Raw genomic sequence first — 17,930 nt, 5'->3', positions numbered from 1 at the left:
GGGGATGGTGAGCGCGTCCAAAAGGTAGAAGAGCCTTCCCGCCTGCCAGCCAGGTCGTCGTTGATGTGGGCATGGCTTTCGTCAAACTGTCGGCGCGTAGCTGCAGGTGCACTACCGCGGTATTCAGCTCGGCGATGTGGGCAAAAACGGTAAATGTGCCCTGGCTCTCCACAGTTGTAGCAGAGTGGTCGGCAATCCGCAGTGCGCCATATGTCGGTCTTCCGCATATAGGGTCGCCTGACAGAATCCTGCTGAGCCCAGGCTGCCACAGGATACGGCTCGATGTACTGCGGTGCTGGCATGGGCGTGGGTCGACGAACAGCGTCTGCATAGCTGTATCCGTTCGGCTGGTAGGATACTTCTGGAGCCAATGGACGACGCACAGCGTCTGCATAGGTGCACGAGTTCGGACGGTGCGGTGGAGCGGAATACTGCTGAGGAGAGGCAAACGCTTGTCGAAGTTCATGGCGAACGACTTCAGCGACGGAGGCTACCGTGGACTCCTGCTGCGGGGGTGCCTGTGACTGCAATGTGTATTTTGCGTTCTCCTTCGCGATCTCCTCACGCACAATCTGTCTAATCAGGTGGCGTAGAGAAAACTCGTCGTTTGCGGTAAGTGCGGCGGCGCCTGCAGCTGCGCCGGTGGCCGGGCGATCAGACTGTCGGTACCGTTGCTGCAGCGCACGCTCTATTGCAGTGGCCTCCCTGGTGAGCTCGTCCACTGTTGTCGGTGGATTGCGCACAAGACCAACAAATAGCTGCTCTTTGACACCCCTCATGAGATGGCTTAGCTTTCGAGCCTCGGGCATGTTGGGGTCCGTGCGGTGGCACAGACGCACCATATCCTCAGCAAACATGGCGACGCTTTCATGCAGCTGTTGGGTGCGTCCTTCAAGAAGGCGTTATGCGTTTTCGCGTCGGTCCGCGTTACCGAAGGTGTCAAGAAACCGACGACAAAACTCCTCCCATGTCGTCAATGTTGCCTCCCGGTTTATAAACCACGTCTTCGCGCCGTCTTCAAGGGCGAAGTATACGTGGAAGAGCTTCCCCTCGAGGCTCCACTAGTTCGATTTAGCTACCCGTTCAAACTGCTCAAGCCAGTCTTGCGCATCTTCGTTCGGCCGGCCGTGAAATGGTTCAGGAATGCGCATATTCTGAACCGTCACCTGTGCAGGACTCCTTGCCATTTCTTGAGTAGGGGTGGCTGTCGAAAGTGTTGCTCCCTTTAAAAGGCCAAATTCCGGTTGAAGACTTTGAAGGCGACGGCTTGAGCGGTGCACCGGCGTCTCCACGCGTGGCTGTCTCGTAGGACTGGACTCGGGGCTTCTCACAGGGGTGCTGATCATGAGGTGGTAGTACCCAGCACCTCCACCAGTGTCGCGGGTTGTAAATTACAGGGGGGTTTATTTAAAAACACGGACAGTGGAACTTATAGAGACGCTCTCAGAGAAGGCCACTAGGATTGTCGTCTTCTTCACTTGCCTGCGCTGCGCCTCTCGAGCAAAACCGCCTTCTTCGTTGTCGTTGCTATCTCGCCGCTAAATGCAGCTATGCACGCGGCAATATTCACTGATATGGTATTGCACTTATTGAAGAATGACCAGTGTGAGAGAGCAGTACAGCTTTGCTTTTAAAGTGTCAGGACATCTTTTGGGCAGTCGAAACATTGTGCATATCAAGGTGGTGAAAACTTGAAAGGGTCCCTGCAACTCTTCTTCAGCATAGTCAGAAAACGCTGCGTATCGGTAGTCAAGACTCTCTAGAACACATAAGCTAAGCATTATAGAGCAGTATGCAGCCTGGAATTTACCGGTACTTCTCAAAGTCAGCTAGGAATCACTACCTCTTCTCTCTGCAAATAATGCCGTACTAACCGAACTCTCTTATAACGATCCCAGATGTAATAATGTATTGATTATAATGACCATATTTCAGTGCACTTATGATTTTCCCATTGAAACTGCGTCCACATTTAGCGAACATTTTTCAAAGCCTCCTACTCTTATAACAAACTCTTCCGACACGATCGCGGTAAGAGTATGGTGCATACAAAAATAAAAAAAGTTTAAAAGTTCATTTTTAAGCACTTAAGAGGCACGCACCCGCTGCAGTTTGCTTGCAAAGATATCAAAGACTGCGGCAAGCACCACACGCAGATTTCGGATGCTGCAAGCGAGGCCACTCATTTTCCAGGCGTTTCTTCACTGGCAGAACGATGGTGAGGAAAAAAACAAAATAGGATGCAGCATGATGACTTGCGGTCAGCTTTTGCATGGCAAAATTTTATGACGCCGTTCTCTGCATCTATGACTGCCTACGATTAACCGCGAACAATGCCTCCATGTGCAAGAATTATAACTTGCTGCTATTAACCTGCTGCTGATTAAGCTGCTGCTGCTATGTAATCCTGCAACCCTCCTTGTCCTTCTAATCCAGGGCTCGCTTTGAAGTGGAAGCTGAGAAGGTGGCATTGACTCGCAGTGATGGTATGGAGGACGATGATGAAGATGATGAAGAGATCTTCCACAAGACAACGTAGCCCAAGGGCAGTCGCTGAGACTAAGATGGTAGGACCAACCCACTTGATGGTAGTTTCTAATATCTTCTCAATTAGTGACCAAGCTTTTTCCCGAAATATGTTCTAGGATCATTACAGAGTAAACTTCCTTCAGCAGTCGGGGCATTTTTGGGTGAAGCGAAAATGCTTGAGGCCAGTGTGCCTAGCTTTACGTACACATAAAGAACCCGAGGTGGTGGAAACTTCCGGAGCCTTCCACCACGGCACCTGTCCTAATCATATCATGCTTTTAGTATGTTAGACCCCATGAATTAGTATTAACTTCCTTCATCAAATAATATGTGTTAAGTTCACTCTCTACAAATAAATTGCAATAAGGTCAAATGAGATCATAACATTTTCTTTGGCAAGAGAAGCTCTCATGTTGACAATACTAGTCTAAAATGTAATGTGGGCTTGTCATACAACACAACTTTTGTGTCTATTTCTTACTGTATTGCAAGCATCGTGGTTTCTCATGCATAAGTTAAAAGTTCCGATCCTATTAGGCATTTGTTGAGTTATCTTTTCAAAAGAGAGCTCAGACCAAAATATCTGATAAGGAAGTTTATTCTGCTATTATCTGTGAAGAGCATGTTCCCACAAAAAAAAATGTCAGGTCTTGCTCACTGGGATCGTCGTGTTGTTGTAAGGGAAGCAGCACTGACGTGTGCATGGTTTCCTATCACTAGCTAGCTTTGGTTGTCAAGACGAACACTTCTCTCAAAGTGCTAGCTCTCAACAGGATGCTGATTTTACAACACATTGCAAGCTATTGATCACGTTTGTGGAAGCTTTCATTATCCTATGTAATCAGGGGCCTATGCAGCCACTCAGTTTTGGGGGAGGGGGGGCGCCTAAAGTAACACGAAGAGGAGTGTGTGGTCAGGACTTTCTTTCTTGTTTTTACTAGTAGAAGAACCCTTTCATAGCCTAAATACTGTTAATGTGTGCTCACAGTGATATCACTCATTTGTCCTAATGGGCGATAAGAGGTGGATTATGAGGCAATACTTCTTTGCATACTAGTTGGTTCATACTTGAAAGCTCAGCTTGCACAGCAAGCTGAAGAACAAAAAGGGACAGTCTGCGCTCTTTCCTGTCTCCCTTCTCGTTTTCCTTCAGCTTGCGCAGCAAGTCGAGTTTTCGTGGATTATGGGCACTGAAGTGAGGGGGGCATGCTGACGCAGACTTTGTGGGAGGGGGGATCGCCCCTACCGCCCCCCCCCCCCCCCCCCTGTGGATCCGCCACTATATGTAACACGGCTTTCAGTGCAATCTGTTTCCAAAGCAGGAGGTGTTTTGGATGCGCTGCTTTGTACCCTATCATACGAGCTCCCACTAACTCCCTCGTCTGAAAACTGAAAACACAGTCTCTGGTGGTTTGGAGATCTTGTATTTACCATAGTTCACCTGTACTTCACATTTTGTGTTGTTGAACATAGTTTCTGGCTGGGGTTCATAGCAAACATGGCAACCAAGTACAGAAAGAGTGGCAATGTAGGAGTGACATGTATTGTGGATTGCAAAGGAAGTTGCCTGGCTATGATTTTCCACCCAATGCCGGGCTCTCTCCTGTTTCAATACATTCCTCCATGTTTCACTATTAGTTTTTTCTTGTTTCTTCAACAGGTTTCAGAAAAGAGTGGCTCATCAGTTCGGGAGTGCCCGAAGTGGAGCCGCCTTTTGTTGGTGCGGGAGCGTATGACATCAGGCCGAGGAAGGGGAGAGAATCTAAGCTATACGCGTAGACAGTGTGCCGCATGCGCTTCGTGATGGCATCGTCAGTGAACTCAAGACATCGCAAATGTTTGGAGCAGGGTTAGACGTCTACCTGCGGTGAAAGGCTTAACTAAGACGGCTGGAACACGAAGCGCCTTGAAGCCTGTGCTGGTGACCGTGTGGATGATGCTACGGCTCTTGTTCATTTTGGGCTTCCCAAGGTAGTTTTTAAAAGCAAGCTTCAACTGCTTTTTTTTGCATATACTCTGAGCATCTATTTTTGTTGGCATTACTTTAATGGGACTTTTTTTTTTTGTTTTACCTGGATGCTGTTAGACTGCGTTGTTACATGTTCATGTTGAGGCTGTGCTGGACTGGCTAGTTTTCTTTTTATTTTAATCCTTCTATATTTTAAATGCTCCAAGTTGTAACTGCGGCATGTTTCAGCTTAGGATGGGCTGACTCAATTGCCTGACCATTTCACATTTTAGTTCTTTCACACCTGTGACATGTCTGATATACAAGACTTCTTGAACTCGGTATCGTGGAATGAATTTGGACATGGACAAATGGAAGCCATGACGAGGAGATGTTGGCCCTAGAGAAAGTTTGAACACTTTTCTTCTAAATAAGGAGTGGGCTGATGAGTATGTGTGGCTCATGCTTAACCAGTGTTAGCTACGCTTTCTTAAACACGCATTATACCCAAGGCCTCAATTGCTGTTCTTATATACCAATGCTGCAAAACGGAGCTCTCCTATTTTTAACACTGGTCAATATCAGATTTTGTGAGCCACTTTCAGCTGGAAATTGCTTACATTTCTATAGTTTTGGTGCATTGTTGAGTGCAATATATGTTGGCATTTTGCATTGGGCTGTTACAGTACATAGCTTCCAATCTTATTGTGTCGTGGTTTTGAGGCATATAACAGTGCAGGTTGTATGTTTGCAACAAGTGACTTACTAAGTGCCAAAAGAAAAAGGAAAAATAAGGACGGTCATGAAGAAGCATCGATTTAATTGCCTTAATATCTTTGCAGCACAGTTATAATGAAGGCAGCAGTGCAGGCCACTGCCCCGTGCCTGTTTTTTGCTGTGCAGCTAGTTGCTTTTGGCTACTGTTGACCGCATCGTTGTCTCACGCACACCGTACTCGCACAAGTCCTTGCTTCTGTCAAATGCAGGGTGCACCTTCTATATCGACACAAGTATGCTCTCTTTTACATGCGAGAAATTGTGACGGTCGGTGTTATGTGAAGGAGTTATCAGCTGGAAGTTCAAAAAGCAGCCAGCTTGCATTTTCTTGGCACACTACTTCACTACGAATAGTACTACTGCAAAGCTTGGACACTGCTTAGACACTGTTCAGTTCTTGCACTTTCCACTTAGCTTTTTTCTTTTATTTCTGTGCCTTCATGTGTGTTTGAGACTTCGCAACACCTTAACCATGTCACAACCAAGTGTCTATTTGTGCATCTTTTTTTTTTTTTTCATTTGTGAAACTTGGTCAAAAGGCTGTGCAGTTGCTGAGCACTTATTACCAGTGCACAGACTTTTTATGTTTTGTTTTTGTACTTTGACGTTTTCTTGTGTTTGTATTGTGCGTGCTTGTGTGATGGTAAGAGCACTAAATGAAGAAGCCACAGCAACGCGGCACATTTCGTGCATACCTCCTATAGCCACTGGAGGTGCTATTTTTGTAAGATTTAAGTGATGCAAGGCCAAGGTTAGAACTAGTATATGATGTTTCATTCCAGGATTGCAGACTTTCTTTTAATGTGTAGGAGCTTTTTTTTTTTTTTTGAAATGCATGTGTGTGTGAGTGGAAGCGTGTTTCTTAACTCAGAGGCGCATGTAAGCTCGCTGTTTTAGTGCAGAAATTTTTATCTATCTAAATGGACAGGGATGGACTAGTGGGCAGGTTTTAGTGTAGCAGGGTGTTACTGCATTGACATGTGCCCCACGGCATTGCTTGTAGCTAGATTTTTTACTGTGGTTTATCTGTTTATTGTTTTGAAAAGTGCAATTTATTGACTGTACAATGCAAGTTGCTATCCGAAAACAAGCAAGAGCTTCAAGCAGCAGGAGTAGAAGAAAGGCCTACAAGTGTCAGCCAGCCAGCATTAGCTGTGCCACTCATTTTTCACTGCATTAAAAAAAAAAAGAGGAATAAGGCGTATTTACTATGCCCTTAGTGACATTGCAAATCATTTTCAGGAGGTTATCAAGTTTGGTCTGGCAGAATGAATCAGCAAAGTCGTTTTGTGATGACTTCGTGCATCATCAAAATCCTAAAACAAAAAAAAAATCTTGGTCAAAGGCATACAGCAAAGTGTGACCCGTGGAACAAGTTATCACCTATTGTCCTCTGCACCAGTTAATTAGTTGACAGGGGACATGACGAATTCAGCAGCTTATAAATTTGCTTACCTTCTGGTGCAACTACTCTACGACTGGGTGAATTCATAATCGCACATGTTGCGATATGTATTCACTGTTACTTGCGCCTACTTTCACAATGCTTTGCAAACATTTTCTAGGTCACAAAACTTGCTGGCTCAGTCATACTCATGCGTTTGGTTCACTGTGCTTCTACTATAACGTAGTGGCTGCATCTTTCATGGGAGTTTTTAGCACTGACTCTTTTTCTTTTCGTTGGTCAATGTGAACTCGAACAAAATAAGGAAAGATTGAAGGTAAAAGGCAGAAATAAACTGGCTGATTTCAATGTTTGCTTTGCTGTACACTGTTCTGAACTATGCAAAGATGGTGTACAAAATGCTGAATTGGCAACGTGTTCCAGCGTGTCGGTCTTTTTTTTTAAACAATTCTGGTATCTAGTCAGACGTGTATTTGTTGATTCATTGCAAATTAATGCCATAAGTAAGTGCAACTGTGTGCTTTCAAAACACTGTGTGATGTGAGAGATTATACAATGAAGTGTACATCTGAAGAGATTGAAATATACAGCCAATTATTGGATGTATTGTGTTGCATTTCTTTTGTGCAACTGTGGGAGTAGAACTGTTATGATGTGTGCACGGAATATGTCATTGACTGCTTGATGCTGACTTCTGCTGCAGTTTGCCTACTGCCATGCGGGTAAACAGAATGTCAACTGTTCAGTTCTTGCGAACATTTTAACCTGTGTGATAGTAGCTCAAGAGAAGAGTCTAGAAAGTTTAAACACTTCACACCCATGTAAGTCACCACAAAAAGAGCAGATTGCTAGTTTTATGCTATCTTTAATTACAAACCACGTGATAAACTGGTAGATGAGAATTTTTCCTATTATGTACACATAGGCTCACATTTATGTTGACCTGTAAACATGAGTTGTGTGCAGACCACACATGCAATTGTGACACAGCAACAGACAACAACAAAGAAACGTCACTGACAAGGTTTCCAGGTCACACCAACTTGATGCAACAGTGTTAGAGATGTGCATTAAACAGCCAAAAATAACAAAGCGAGAGTGGTAAAAAAAATAAAGCATACACATTTCATGAATGAGTTTGCAGAAGGCTAGTTTTGCAGAGAGCCTCCATGCACGTGTAGTAGAGTGTTTTAATAAATGGATTTTTCCAACAGGTGCCAAACAGCATAGACGAAAAACTACACGTGAAACACTCATCTGTAAATGCATTTGCTCACAGAAAACAGGCAACGAGGCATACATCTAAACATCTACAAAAATGCCAGTTGGGGCCACTACACTCCATCCTATTGTGACTGTGACCAGTGAATGAGAGCCATTGAGAAAGTGGCTGTTAGCCATGTAACTACTCTGAAAGCGTTGAAGTTGAGTATTCACACTGTCAGAGAAATGTCCCATATTCAGATGCTTTGTGTTTTGGAACTCAGACTCAGTCATCCGCACAAGGCAAAGCATAGTTTCATATGTGGTATAATTGAAAATCTGCACACAAGTTGTGTTTGGTGTCATTTGCAGGATGTTTGGAGTTGGAGCAATTTGTTGATTGGTCGTTCGATATACTTTAGTAAGGGCCGGCAAGGCATGCGTTAGCATACATTTATTTTGGAATAAATGCAATGGAAAAAAAAATAATACCGTGCAGATATGGTAAATTTGTAACTATAAACTAGAGCTGCAGTACATATGTATATATAAAAAAAAACTTGGAGTATGTTGAGCTTTGTCTTCGAGAGTATGACGCGATACCATAATCGGGCCTGTTTTCGGTGCATGCCTCAAAAACGGGGTGAGAAAATGAGTGACCGTGCGCATAACATTGGCTGTTTTAAAATATCTTAGAACGCCTACTGCAAGTACAGATGGCCTGGATTAAATTCTCACTTGGAACCGAAGTTTTTGTAGCGACAGTTACATTGGCTGCATTCCCGCTCTTTTTCTGCGGCCAGTGGCCACACCGCAAGCTGAGCCGTCATGCCAGATGCCGCTTACTGCACCATCTGGCATGATATCGGAGAAGGAGCGAATGAAACCAGTTGCAACAACAGGGGGGAGCGGCTGTTGCATCGTATGTGTAGAATTGGCTGCTCAGTGGGATTCGTCAACAGGCTTGGAAAGTGAGTCCGAGAGACTGAAAGGAGCCAGGCTTTATCGTGGGAACGAAACCAAGAGGAAACCGGGAGTGGAAGATGGAGGAAGAATGAGCCGCATGCCTAGAGAATCGTGCAGAGAACCAAGCTAAACAGTAAGATTAACTGTATCTTTCGCTACGCAAGCGTAATCCGGTTAAGCCACAGCCAATTTTTATGTTTTATTAGCATCTTTCTCGGTTTTTCATTCACAGACGAGGTGGTGATTTTACACTCACAACCACTGACGCCAACACCGAAATTTCTCTGAAATAAGCTCTTCCTAGCTATTGCATAATAAATTACAGTTGGTGATTCCAAATATTTGGCTATCCAAGATTCACGATGGAAAGTAATGCAGCTGATGCTGACTGAGATTTTGTTCACAAGAGCTGTAGCAAACATATGCATTATATTTAGTTTAAGAGTGGCAAAGAGCGACATGCTCAGCACCTGTACCCTGGTGTTAACAAAAGGTTGTATGAACTATATTTCAGCGCAGATAGAATTGTGTATGTAATCTTGTCTAATCTGCAGTAGGAGAGAATTTTCAGCAGGCTTCTTGTTTCTTACTAACGGTCACAGTCCGATGGAGTATAGCTTAAACAGCCTAGGACTGCACAAAAGGAAACATGAACATTCATGACGACAAAAATTGCTACGGGTATATCTTGCACACATAACTCTCGCAAGACCATCAAAATTTTAGTGACTTCCAACCATATTTACTGTAATTCAGCATTTGTGATTGTCGTTGTTCAACACTTCATACAACTTGCTCCAAAGGAAGACAGTGACACCATGGCACAAACTTCTTTTAAGCTGTCAGCAACAGCAAAAGGTGGACACACAACTTTGTAAACACAGTTTTTTTAAATGAGGAAAGGCCACGACGCTAGCAAAAAGAAAAGGTTTGACACCAAGCACTTGCGACACTTATAATATTTAATAAAGGAGGCTGTGGATTTCTAACCACCACTATGCTAGAAAACATGGAGCAAAAGTGGCCCTTTTCCATAGGCCTCGTTGTGAAAAGCTCAGTTGAGAGCACTTCCAAACAGGTAGCCTATATCATGAACATTACAGTTTACAGATAGTGGCATTCGGCACCAGTCTCTTTCTTGTAAACTCCATCGTTGTCGATTGCAGACTCTTCAAGCTGCTTGTAGATCTTCGCGTACGACGTGCCAGTACAATTGATCCACTGCAGGTGTGCACTGCGCAGATGCCTGCTGCTATGTCTTCAAGAGCTCACGTAGGTATTCGGCAAGATGAAACTATCTAAACCGGAGCAGCTGATCACTCACTTCTTCAATATATGCTTACCATTAATGAAACTGCTCAAGCTGGACAGGTTCCATATCTAAACTTTGCTATCAACATTTCTCTGTTCATACACTATATGGAAACCATTGCCCAGTGCACTCTTGCTTGTAGCATGTGAATTCTGAACACATGTATACCCAGATAGTGGGCTGCATGATGCAGTGAACACAGCTGCTGAGGGTGCACCTACTGCTTGCTTGGCCTGGCCCGAATACATCCAGACCAAAAGATCAGTAGCGAACGAAAAGAGACTTTAGTAGCTAACTGCGGAAACAATCGCACAACCTCAGTAATTCTGTAGGAACCTATAAAACACTAGAACCATCATACCTGTAGGCAGCTAGTGATCTTAAAGGGGCCCTGAAACACTTTTTCAAGTAATCATGGAATGAATTCACTGGAATGTAATCGTGGAATGAATCCGTCCAAGTGGAGTTCCAAATATTTGTCGCATGCTGCAATTGCATTCTCTCTTCTCTCGTCCTGACGAAAGTGCTGGAAGCAAAGCAGAGAGGGCTGGCAGGGCCACAGAAAAACGTCACGTGCGCCTCGTGGCCTTGAATATTTTTTCATTTTTTTTTTCTTCAAATGCGCGGCTTTTTCAGTGCCTTTGCACGCGCACGCGTGGACAAGTAGCAGCTTTTTGCGGCCTTCTCTGTCATGAGCGAGCGCTCCATGTTCAAATAAGCCAATGGCTGATAGATGGGCTCACTACGAGTGATTTCCGGGCTTATCCCATGATTTTTAGAGAGAAGAGAAAGAAATTTTTAGCTGACTTTGATAATTTATTGTGAATTCTAGGCCGCGTGCTGCGCTATAATATTAGGCTCCAGTGTTGTCGGGAGCCTCTACTATTGATTGGCAGCATTTTGTGACCGTGCTCAAAAAGTTTTGCACGGCCCCTTTATATCCTGCAGTCTAGTCATGTCACGAAAAACCTTCTAATTTACCATGAAATTCAGTAGAGCAATGTTTAATTTACAGCTCCATGAAATACTTCCTATGCCAAAAGTCCAGCTATGCCAGAAAAAATTCACAGGAACACCTAGAATAAATAATCAATATTCTTTTTAGCTTTAGCCAAACTATACCAGAAAAAAAAGTCGATGCCTTTTATGTGATGTGTTCTCCTGTGTTTCTAGCGGTCTGGACACTCAAACAGCCAAAATCGCACTTTCTTTCTGTGCAACACTGCGTAACCAGCTTGAAGGGAGGGCAATAAAAAAAAATTGTAAAGCCAATAAATGCAACATTACCATGAATGACTTCACGCATTTTCTGGTATTTTGCCCATGACATTAAATTTATTATATACACTAAATGTAATCTCCACAGCTCCTCCAGAAGGCTACCATGTGAGAATCTTGATTTGCAAACTGCACTGGTTTTAGACCACAAAGCATAAAAATTCATTGAGCACCAAATGACAGACTTGAGTTATAATGACCTTAGAGTGCCTGAAGGTATTGATGATCAATGCATGCGAAGAAATTGTCACACTTACTCTTCTATAACATATAACATTAAGTTATGAAAACATTTTCTTGAATTTATTATTATAGTCAAGTTACAGCAACAAGAGGCAAATTCGCATAGTTTTTGTCATGTCTCATCAGAAATGAAAAAGCTTAGTTTGAAAAATGCATTGTGACAAAAGAGTAGAAAAAAAATGTTGCCAGCCAAGGCTCTCTATAATATTATAATTAAGACAGTGTGAACTTTTCGTCACATAAGAAGAGCTATTAAGTTTCAACTGTTCAACTATCCATTACAACTGATGCTTATGAAACACTTCAGTGCTGCTGTTCGCAATCTTATATGAGACTCTGTTTTCAGTATGCCCACAACAAACAAGAGCACAATAAAGAGCACCGAGTACAGAAAGAGAAAAGAGACATCACAAAAAGACAGTATTATCAGTTGATATGTCTCGGCCGTCACACACGCCAATGCACTTGCACCCTGAAGGATAAAAGGTGCTTGATTATCACAGGTGGTATCACACTCCATTCATTCATGGGACACAAAAGGAAACTGCCTGTTTTAGGCAGATAGCATATTTAAAATAATTTGCAGAGTGAGCGAGACACATGACTCGAGCTTTGTGGAGGTCGATTGATGGCCAGCCCAGCAATTGTACTCCATTTCATAATAATCCGACATTGGAGCAAGTGTTATAAAGTGTATCCCAAGGCTCAAGACGGCACTCTATGATCTTGTGTAAGGAGACATGCATAGGCATGAAAGCACTGCTGGGTACCACAATGCAATTAGGTGTGATTCTTTACTCTTTGTCAGTGGTTATTTTGGTCTAGGTTATCACTATGACCTGACAGAGATAACGGTGGATGATAAGAATTGAATAGAATCAATCTGAAGGAATTGCTACGTTATAGTGGTCCAGCAAGCGCATACAATACCAACTGTACTATTCCCCAGCTCTGCAAGGTTATTATGAAGAGGAGTACAATAAGCCATTCACTGGCACCCAGACATCTATAATAATGCCATTGCTGAGCAACACATCACTGTGCTTTTAATTAACCAAAATACATTCTAAGGAAATGGGGTAGGCATAATACTGAACGTTCATACATTTTCGCAATGGTGGCGCGACTGTCAAGATCTTCCTGGATTCGATCAGTTGTTGCATTTCATCTAGACAAGTTCGTAATAAAAACTGTTTTGTGTAGGTAAACTTCTTTTTTTCACAGTTGTCTTGCTGACATAGTTAAGGTGGCACCCACAGAGCGCTTACTTTTCTTCTCTTCGTCAATGCTAGACTAGCAGTTGTCACTGTTACAATCTGGCACCAATTTAGCAGGCATACTAAACTCCAGTGTCCTGCTGCAGCAAGCAAGTCGGCTAATGTGAAAGATGTCACTGAGATGAATGTGTACAAGATTTGGCCAATGGTGCTTAAGTCAAATAGCCAGCCCAGGAAGTACTTGTCATCCACAATTGCTTTGTTAGGTTGCCTATATTGATGCACTGTAAAATTTAAAAAATTATATATATATATATCAACAAAAATAAAAAAGGTGCTTCTCCAAATATCACCTACAAAACGCTGCATTGTCAACACATTGTGATGCAACCAAGCAGAGAGAATTGCATATTTTTAAATAAAAATGTGAGGACATTGACTAAGCTTGGTGCAAGAGTGGAATGTACACAGCACAAGTTTTTTTCTTTAGTGAGCCTGGCTGAGATAAGTGAAAGCCAAGAAGTTTTTTGGTCTTGGCAACAACATACAGATGTTTCGTATAGTACCTCATGCTAAATTTTGATGGAGAAGGGGGAGGGGGCGTGATTAGGAATGGTATGTCCTGGATTGCTGAGACTTAAGGGGGTATCACTGGCAGTCATCCTGAGCAAAGCAGAGCACACTGTTGAGAGCAAGCTTGTGCATATTCGGACTTGTGGCTCTCTCAATATTGAGCGTGGTATTGTCAGGTATTACCGAGCAGATGCACAGTACAGAGCGACAGACTGAAAGTGAAGATTTAGACTTCTGGCTGTACACTATTAGTCAATGTAGATTACGCAGGAAGTATATTACGACCAGAATTTTTCAAACTGGCTCGTCATTCGAAGAGACCGGAGAAGTGGAACCGATGAGTGTCAAACAAGCTGAAATGTTGCATTGCCATGCTGCCAGGAGGCAAGCTTCAAAGGCAACGTAGATTCTCTGTCCTCGTCCCTTGACTGGCATGTGCATGTTCTTTCCTGCTTTCTCCCATGCTACGGTCAAGGGACTACACTACTTTTTTTCTTCATTTTCTCGTCTCACTGCACAGTACATTACCATTTACGGCACTGAAGTTTGTGAACACATGGTGTCACTGGGCCCCATGTTTCGACAAATAGACTTGTTTTCTTTAAAAGAGAACACATGTCCACTTTTCAGAATGTCAGCTCCTGCGACACACCTCACAAACCTTTGATCTCTTCAAGCTTTCATCTTCTACAAAACTTCTGCTTCTTCTTTTTGAATTACAATGCTACGCAGTCTATATTGAGTAATTTACCAATGTCACATTCTAAACAAGTGATGTCAAAGACAAACTTGTGCATGCACCTTTAGCCGCCTTCACATCTCGAAGTCGATCGATACATCGTAGATGTACCTGCGAACAGATCATGTACAGACACATCCACTGTTGAAGGGAGCACCTGAGCGCATGTCATGTTTTTATTTCACTATCATCAGGAAGCATAGAAGCTTAGATATGTATAGGACTACTGATCATTGAAAGTTACGACTCCTTTTGACCCACTGGTGATATGCATGCAGATTGTTTTCATATCCACTTGCTACTAGGGGGCCAACAATATCGGTGGTGTGAATTTGAGTGTTCCCTTTAACAGCGGATGGTACCGTACATGCTGCACCTGTCTGCTTGCTATGCCCACACCAGGGCAGGGGCATTTTAAGGTTAGTTAATACATACTGCCCATAGCTCGTGTGGTGTTCATGTGCTGACTATCTTGCAGCTCAAATTTATTTATTCCTTTAACGAAGCTCATAACAAGTGATGTTTAATTAGCAGGGTACATGCACTATAAGAAATTCACTGACTTGCTCACGATGACTCAAAAGTGTGGTCCTCATTTGTCCAAGACATACCATCTACCATTCCAAGTTGGCTACGTGTCATCTAAAACATCCTGTATGCATGTTTTGTCCTTAGCCCTTGTTAAAAATTAGCGTTCCACTTAGCTTGTGACATGAGGTGGCCGAAAACTGCAGTGCACATCCTATCATGCCTATAGTACTCTGAAACATTGCACAATAACTTCAGTACAACTGCACAACAACAAAAAAAACACCGAGAAGACTGCACGCCCTACACAATTGGTGTCTTTTATTTCTTTTTTTTCTCTGTTGTTCGCTCTTTTTTTTTTTTTACTATCATACTGGAGTAATGAACTACCAACTTACCCAAAATGCTCTTCTTATTAACTGCACAATAAAAATCACTGCCTTTGATGCCAGCCATCACACACATATGTGCACACACAAAAAAGCATATATTTCACCTTTCATGTTTTACTGCTGTTCTGCTATACTAGGGAAATACAGCTAAGTGCTTATGCCCCATCGTGCACTTAACATTTGTAGGCCTTTTAGTCATTATTCAGTTGAGATATGTAAGGTTTTGTCTGCTGGTTGCAAAATAATTGAAGATGGAAGCGGAAATTTCCACTCCTCCTCCGTTCTGACCACAGCCTTTTCGACCCACTGTGTACTCACTTTTACACACGTGTTAAAGAAACCCTGGTGGTAAAAATTATTTCAGTAATTCACTATTGCATAACTTCTAATGAGTTGATAGTATCAGCTTGTAATACCCAAGAATTTAATTTTAATTCTTTAAAGTTCATGCCTTCTTCATTACAAGATCTGGAGCACTGGTACAGTACACTGAAGATACGACAGCCTACTCAGCATCATTTCTTGAAGCCTAGTGAGTGTGTCATTCGTCTATTTCTTGACGGTACAGTCTTTTAAATTCATGAACTAGACGTGCTGCAGCCTTCCGAGAACCTCGCAGTCTGATATAACTGGCACTCACAATAAACAGAATAGAAACATAACACTCACACAAAACAGATTCCTGTATTTTGAGAAGCACACTGTGATACATAGCTGTACAATTCACAAAAGGGTAGGAGATCAAAAGTGAGATCAATTGCAATTTCTGTCATGCTGATGTATTAATTTGAGTAAATGCATAAGTGGTGAATAAAACAGTGAGTTTTTAAAAAATCGCACTGATGCTGGTTTTGCATAAGTACTCAACATCTTAGTTTCTCAACATTAAATGCATATTCATGTGGCAGCAAGTAACAAGCAAAAACTATAGAATGGCGTAAACCGGCTATAGTAAATGTTGGCTAACTTGAGTTCTGTCTGAAGTTGGTGAAAAATTTAAGTGCAACGCAAACTTTTCTGAATTTTCCGGACATACACTGCATTATCCGATCTGGTTTAGTCATTACAAAATAAATTACATTATGCAATTAGTGTTCACTTCAGATACCAATGTCCTTTATCTGTCACTGACAAGTGCTTCCAAGCTTTTCTAATACATAAATCTCATATTTTAATCTGTGTTCTTTTGCTCTTTAAATGCTCTTTAATACAAACTATTTACATTCGAAGGCATATGTGGCAAAGAAAATGTTTTACCGACTCTGTTTTTCTTTTCTCACATTAATATCAATGTTGTCTTGCGATACCCTACTAAAAAGAGGAGGCATTTCTCTCTCTGGATCGTTTAATCAAACCTTAAGATTATTTGAATGATGAAATGATTTGCATTTATTCTCAAAACAGTAAATTAATACAATATCCCACTCCAAGAAGCTGGAGATGAAACATTTTACTGCTTGTGGCATAGCATCCTCACACTGACAAAAGCAAACATGATATCAAAACCTCCCACTTTTCTTTCTAAAATGTGTCTTATCTTCCTCACCCTGGGTGAGATTATTTCATTTAAAGAGCAAAGCATTTCCAAGTGTACACAGAAAAGAAGTCAGAATATAGCACACTAGAGGGAAGTTGTTATGGGAAAAAAAAACTGACGCCGTTTCTTGAAGCATTCATTTTTCGCATATGTTCTGCAGCGTGCAAGCTCGTCTAGAGCAGCCTTTTCTGAACTGGGCACATTCGATCTGCATTGAAAGCTTCCGCATCAGGCTGCGGTTTTAAGAACAACGGTTCTACGTGTATGTAAGTAGTCTTGCCTTGTTTCACCATTGGGGGGGCCTCTCAAATGGTCTAGACAGGAAACAAATGCTGTCGCTGCTGCACCATTATTCAGCTTGGCGTCGCAGAGGGTCACTTGCCTGATTCCCTTTTGATCCATTGTGAATAAGGATGCGAGGCACATTTTTTTCATTGTGACAAAGTAAACGGGAGGAACACAAGCGGTGTGTAGGCACTTGTTGGGGCTGGCGCCCGCCTGGCGATCACAGCAGGCAAAACACGTGGCACGGCCAGCCGAAGGCCGAATCAACACAGTCCACATGCGTTCTTCTCCGCCTCAATCCGGATGGTCTTGATTTTTTTTTCTTTCACCACCAGTTACATGATGTTGTCGGGGCTGGGTGTCACCAGCCTGATGGTCACAGCAGGCAACACATGTGACAGAGTCGGCTGGGGCTGAATCGCCGAGCTCCGTAGGCATTCTCCTCTGCCTTCTTCCGTATTTTTTCTGCATGAAACACGTGGTAGCACTGTCACTTTACTCCTATATATGTGACGTAATGGCACGAAGTGAACATATTTGACTAACTTTTATTTATTTACTTATTTTTATTTATTTATAATATTGCCGCATTGAATATTCAGCACCAAGAGAAAAACGAAGAGCACGTGAAGTGAAAGAGAAAGACGAGGTTCTCAACCGATAAGTTTGCCAGTGTTCTGGTACAATTAAAGTGAGTTCTCCTGTATTCAACTGCTGCTGTTTCTGCACTGTGACACTGGTGGAGGCACTGGGTACATGTTCGGAACACCTGAAAACAGCCCCGCATCTAGTCCAGAAAGACTTCCGCGCATCCACACCCCCGTTCACCGCAGCAGCCGCCGCCTGTTAGGCCTCAGCCCAGAGATCGGTCCATGCCGGAAAGCGTGACCGTGCCAGAAAGCATGACGGCGCCTGGAAGCACTGGCCCCAACATGTCCAGCCCAAGCACGACACAGGTGACTGTTTTGAACCCTCGACTTCCGGTTGACTTCCACGGA

The 17,930-nt window shown here is 42.9% G+C and overlaps 2 protein-coding genes across 2 annotated transcripts in view; one reads left to right on the top strand and one right to left on the bottom strand.

The window, feature by feature from the left end:
* Nucleotides 1–7,261, top strand: part of LOC142807179 (furin-like) — a 65,970-nt gene extending 58,709 nt beyond the window's left edge. Inside the window, exons 24-25 of the mRNA XM_075891328.1 lie at nt 2,437–2,567; nt 4,190–7,261. Coding sequence (XP_075747443.1) covers nt 2,437–2,539 — 103 coding nt within the window. The 3' untranslated portion in view covers nt 2,540–2,567; nt 4,190–7,261. The remainder of the gene's footprint in view (nt 1–2,436; nt 2,568–4,189) is intronic.
* A 243-nt stretch (nt 7,262–7,504) lies between these two features.
* LOC142807195 (uncharacterized) overlaps nt 7,505–17,930 on the bottom strand; it is a 32,250-nt gene continuing 21,824 nt past the window's right edge. The window contains exon 15 of the mRNA XM_075891330.1: nt 7,505–17,397. Coding sequence (XP_075747445.1) covers nt 17,309–17,397 — 89 coding nt within the window. The 3' untranslated portion in view covers nt 7,505–17,308. The remainder of the gene's footprint in view (nt 17,398–17,930) is intronic.

The sequence above is a fragment of the Rhipicephalus microplus genome, chromosome 1 (genome assembly GCF_043290135.1).
Source record: "Rhipicephalus microplus isolate Deutch F79 chromosome 1, USDA_Rmic, whole genome shotgun sequence".
Taxonomy (NCBI): domain Eukaryota; kingdom Metazoa; phylum Arthropoda; class Arachnida; order Ixodida; family Ixodidae; genus Rhipicephalus; species Rhipicephalus microplus.
This window is presented reverse-complemented; position numbering and strand designations above follow the sequence as displayed.